Here is a 4,127-nt window from a genome sequence, read left to right on the forward strand (position 1 = left end):
TTAGAAAACATTGCCCTTGGTCTGCTTGCCCTTCTCCTCCTCGACAGTCTTGACATTGATGTTGCGCCAGATCAGCAAGGACAAAAGAATCAACGGGATGAAAGCGCAACCAGCAATGACCATCTTCCTCTGGACATCGGCATACGCGGCAATAATAGCCGTGCGGATGGGGCTGCCCATGGGGTACGACAGCTGCGTCGTAATGCTCGCATAAATGCTGGCCGTAAGATCCTTGCTCTCCGCCGGGAGTTGGTTGTAGATAGCCTTCTTGAGAACGTTGTTCCAGATACCTCCAGCAATGGCCAGGCCGATGGCGGCACCGATCGAGCCAAACAGGCCGTGGAGGGCGAGAGCGATGGCGATCTGCTGGTGGGTGACCGACGACATGATGGCAATCTGGGAGCAAATGCTGAAAATACCGCTGGCAACACCATTGAAAATCTGGCACATGACGAGGTAGCCGACTGAGGTCGAGGGCTGGCGGAAGTGGATGAGCAGGGCGGTGCCAAGAACGCAGATTGGCACACCGCCGATGGCGATGTACTTGAAACGGCCGGTATAGCGGATCAACCTTGAGACCTTGTTAGCATCTTAGACTTGATTTTCTTCAGACGAGTAGCACTTACACGCCGACAATCGGAGAGATGATGGACGAGGTCAAGCTGAAGGCGTTGAGAATGTAACCAGAGCTTGTGATGTCCTGGTTATGCGCCACTTGAAGGTAAGATTGATAGTAGGAGTCCCAGCAGCTAGAAAGAAATTAGTTTCATAGTCACTCAAGAGAGCTTCAAAGTTGCGGGTTCTCAACTTACTAGATGGAGACAAACATGATGCCGTAGACCAAGCAGGCACCAAGGATTGTTCTGTCCTTGAGGAACTTGTAAGGAAACAGGGAGATTGTGGCAAAGAACTTTTCCCAGACGGCGAAAAGAATCAGGCCGATGACACCAAACACGATGAGGCAGATAATCGTCGGGCTCTGCCACTGGTGAGTGGCGTTGGATACAAGACTGAAAGGCAGCAGCAACATAGACCATCCGGCCATGACTAAGACCAAGCCGACGACTACACAGTTGTCAGAATTAACCACATATATTTACAATGGCTCGGCATTTGTTGCTTTGTGATTGGTACATACCGTCGAATTCAATAAAGTAGTGCTTGAAGGACTCGAGTGCAGAACGGGTCTTTACTTTGGGAGGAATCAGACCAGTTTTCTTCGCCTTGGCCTCACTGAAGAAGAAGATGATTGTAATTGGAGCGCAGAAACCAATCAAGATGATTGCAAACGCGCCGAATGCCCAGCGGAAGTTGACCTGGTCGTAAAACAGCTGTGCAATCTTGGGGCCGGCAAAGGTAGTAGCGATGGCCGGAGTGCCGTTCAGAGCGATAATAGTCATACGGTTCTTAAGAGAGGTCATATCGGCCAAAACGATGGTGATGATGTAAATAAGTCCGAGATGACCAACCCAGAAGATGGTCTGCGCGGCGGCGTAGGTCTCGACATTCTGGCACGTGGCCTTCATGATCATGCCAATAGTGACGAGGAAGACCATACCAACGAAGCCTTCGGCACGGCCACGAATGTCAATGATCTTAGCTATAGTGAGCTTGGAGACACCGCCGAGAATTGTGGAAACGATGCTGGTCGTAGCCAAGAGGCCGTGTTGACCGAAAGCAGAGGTTACATAAGGCGTCAAGTTGCTCTGGACGGACTGGAGAAGGCCGTCGGTGAAGGAGACGAGGTACAGTCTGCAAGCAACGAATCAGAACATGTCCCCTTTCATCTACGCCTGGTACAAAGCGAGGCAACGCGGATAAATGGCAGGACTCACAGAGCAAAGACTATCCATAGCATTTTCTTCGACCACACCGAAGTAATGGCCTCCACCTTCTTGACACCATCTTGCTTGTACTCAGTGCTGGCGTCCGCCTCGGGCTTCAGGGGGTCGGCGTGAATGTCGACTACGTTTTGGCCGTTGTTCTTCTCGATGTCATTTTCTCCCATGACGTTGGTCTTCTCAGAGACCTGAGGCGTCGTCGTTGGACTGATGGCGGCCATGATGGGATCAGGGACACGTGCTGCAGTGTTCGCGCACGCTGAGGTCCGACGACAAACAAGGGGCACCTGGGAAAGCAACGAAGCAAAAAGGAAGGAGTTACCAAAGAAGAAAGATTAGATCGACCCCTTCGGCAGCAGACTTAAAAAGATTTATATTATCACGTACCTGCAATGTCTGACCCATCGCTGATCCCACATCGGGACCCACGTTGGCAAAGATCGTCACCAACATCGGGGTGGATCTAGAACGACAACATGATGGCAATTACTGATTCGTCGAAAAGATCTATTCCGTCACGACGAAGAGATGGCTACGCGGAATTGTTACTCTTAGCGTCAATGCCCGGACCCAGTAAACTGTGGGAGAGCCGGCGGTCCGGCACTGCCAATGAAGTTCGGCCGTGAACGAGGTTCAGTTCGCCCGGAAAACCCTGGGCACGGAGACGGTGCCCGACAATTGGATCGCTATGTCGGGGTTCCCAATGTTTTGTAGCGGGCCGCCGAAGACGCCGCGTATATCGGGTCGTTATCAGATGATCTGACAAGGTACCTAGTGGAGATCCGTCCACTTGAGTTCCTCTCCCAGTGGTCATCGAATCAGGGGCATCCCAGTTTGGCGAGAGAAATTCTCACGGTTGCCTCTTCAGCCGAGTTTCTTTGCGGGTTGCAGGTTATTATGCCTGGCTTCACGATAGATTTGTTGCCATTGTCTGAACGAAACAAGAGTCTAAAATACTGAATGCCGATACACATCATCAGAATGTTATTCGCCTTGCTGTGGTCGGATGTGTAGCCTGTCATTTTAAAGTCAATTTTCAGTTGAACATTGCTTTTTGTTTGACTTTATGTGGATATTACTGCGTCGTTACGTGTAAGGTGGTCGGTCGTTTTGCTGCTTCTGCCAAGGAAGGATACATAACTGCCGATCGAACGAACCCCTGCACTGGTCCATTCCCGAAAGCTTGCCTCTCGCCACGGCTGTATCGGCCAGGGTACCGTATTTTAATCACCGACTGCATGCAGTATGATGTAGATGTGTGGCCTGAACCTGGCGCTGGAATTGTACGTTTTGTCCGTCCACATCCGATGGAATGCCTACCTTTTTCTTGGCGAGAGCAACGAGTTGGTTGACGACGGTAAGCGTCTAACATTACCTTCGGAGTGTAGTAGTAAGCTCATTTTACGTTGTTCTCAAATGATAGTGATTTGAATGCACCGTGGCTGCAACCAGGCTACTTGATGCTAGACTGGCAGCATTGGAATATACTACTACCAAGTGTGTTTAGTGCAAAGCCGAAGAAGTAATACTGTGACCGGACTTTCGAGGAGGGAAACGGAACATCGGCTCTGCATTTAAATTCTTTATTTTCTATTTTATTTATTACCACGTTGTGGCCCTTCGAGGCCCACTGGAACCGTTGGGTTCTAAGAAGGTGTCACCCGTTTCCCTACACTACTACGTCGTTCAGGTGGTGTCGGATTACCTCCCGCCATGGGGTTGCAATAGCTGAGGCAGCAGAGGTGGAGCAGGGTGAGCAGTTTTTTTATCAATCAGCGCGCTGCCCGTAGTGTAGGGTCGGGGGGGACGGTAATAGGCCATACTTCTCGCGCCTTTTATTTCCAGCAACTCCCAAATAACAGTTCTGCTATGTGACTGGCGTAATTATAAATCCCACCCTTTCTTCCCTGGAATTATTACCAAGTAGCGGTAGCCCCACGACTAACGTAACGGGACCTACTAATAATATATGTCTCTGCACACTCAGCCACCGTGCCGAAAGCGGACCCGCTTAGCTGGTAGTAATGCGGGTAGGACCCATTACCAACGCCATTAACCATATTATCTTGCTGGTTCCAGGTGGCCCTTAAGTGGCAAGTCCGATGAGTAGGACCTAGCCACCCTGACTAAGAGATGTCTACAGCCTGGATATAGTTCTTTTAGTTATACTACTAGCAGGTTTATACGCTCAGCTCAGTTCTTTGGCGCCATTACATTCCACTCTAAGAGGATTTCATACAAGTTCGAGAATTTTTACAGTGGTCCGTTGGAAGTTTGCATTTCTAC

General features: G+C 50.1%; 1 protein-coding gene across 1 annotated transcript; it reads right to left on the bottom strand.

Moving 5' to 3' along the window:
- Nucleotides 1-2,062, bottom strand: EsH8_VI_000472 (uncharacterized protein; the record flags this gene model as incomplete). Its single annotated transcript, XM_083271725.1, has 5 exons — nt 1-571; nt 627-749; nt 813-1,065; nt 1,139-1,752; nt 1,836-2,062. The coding sequence occupies 5 exons, from the start codon at nt 2,060-2,062 to the stop codon at nt 1-3; spliced, it is 1,788 nt and encodes a 595-aa protein (XP_083126899.1).
- Nucleotides 2,063-4,127: the final 2,065 nt, after the last annotated feature.

This window comes from Colletotrichum jinshuiense, chromosome 6 (genome assembly GCF_051148585.1).
Source record: "Colletotrichum jinshuiense chromosome 6, complete sequence".
NCBI classification, from domain to species: domain Eukaryota; kingdom Fungi; phylum Ascomycota; class Sordariomycetes; order Glomerellales; family Glomerellaceae; genus Colletotrichum; species Colletotrichum jinshuiense.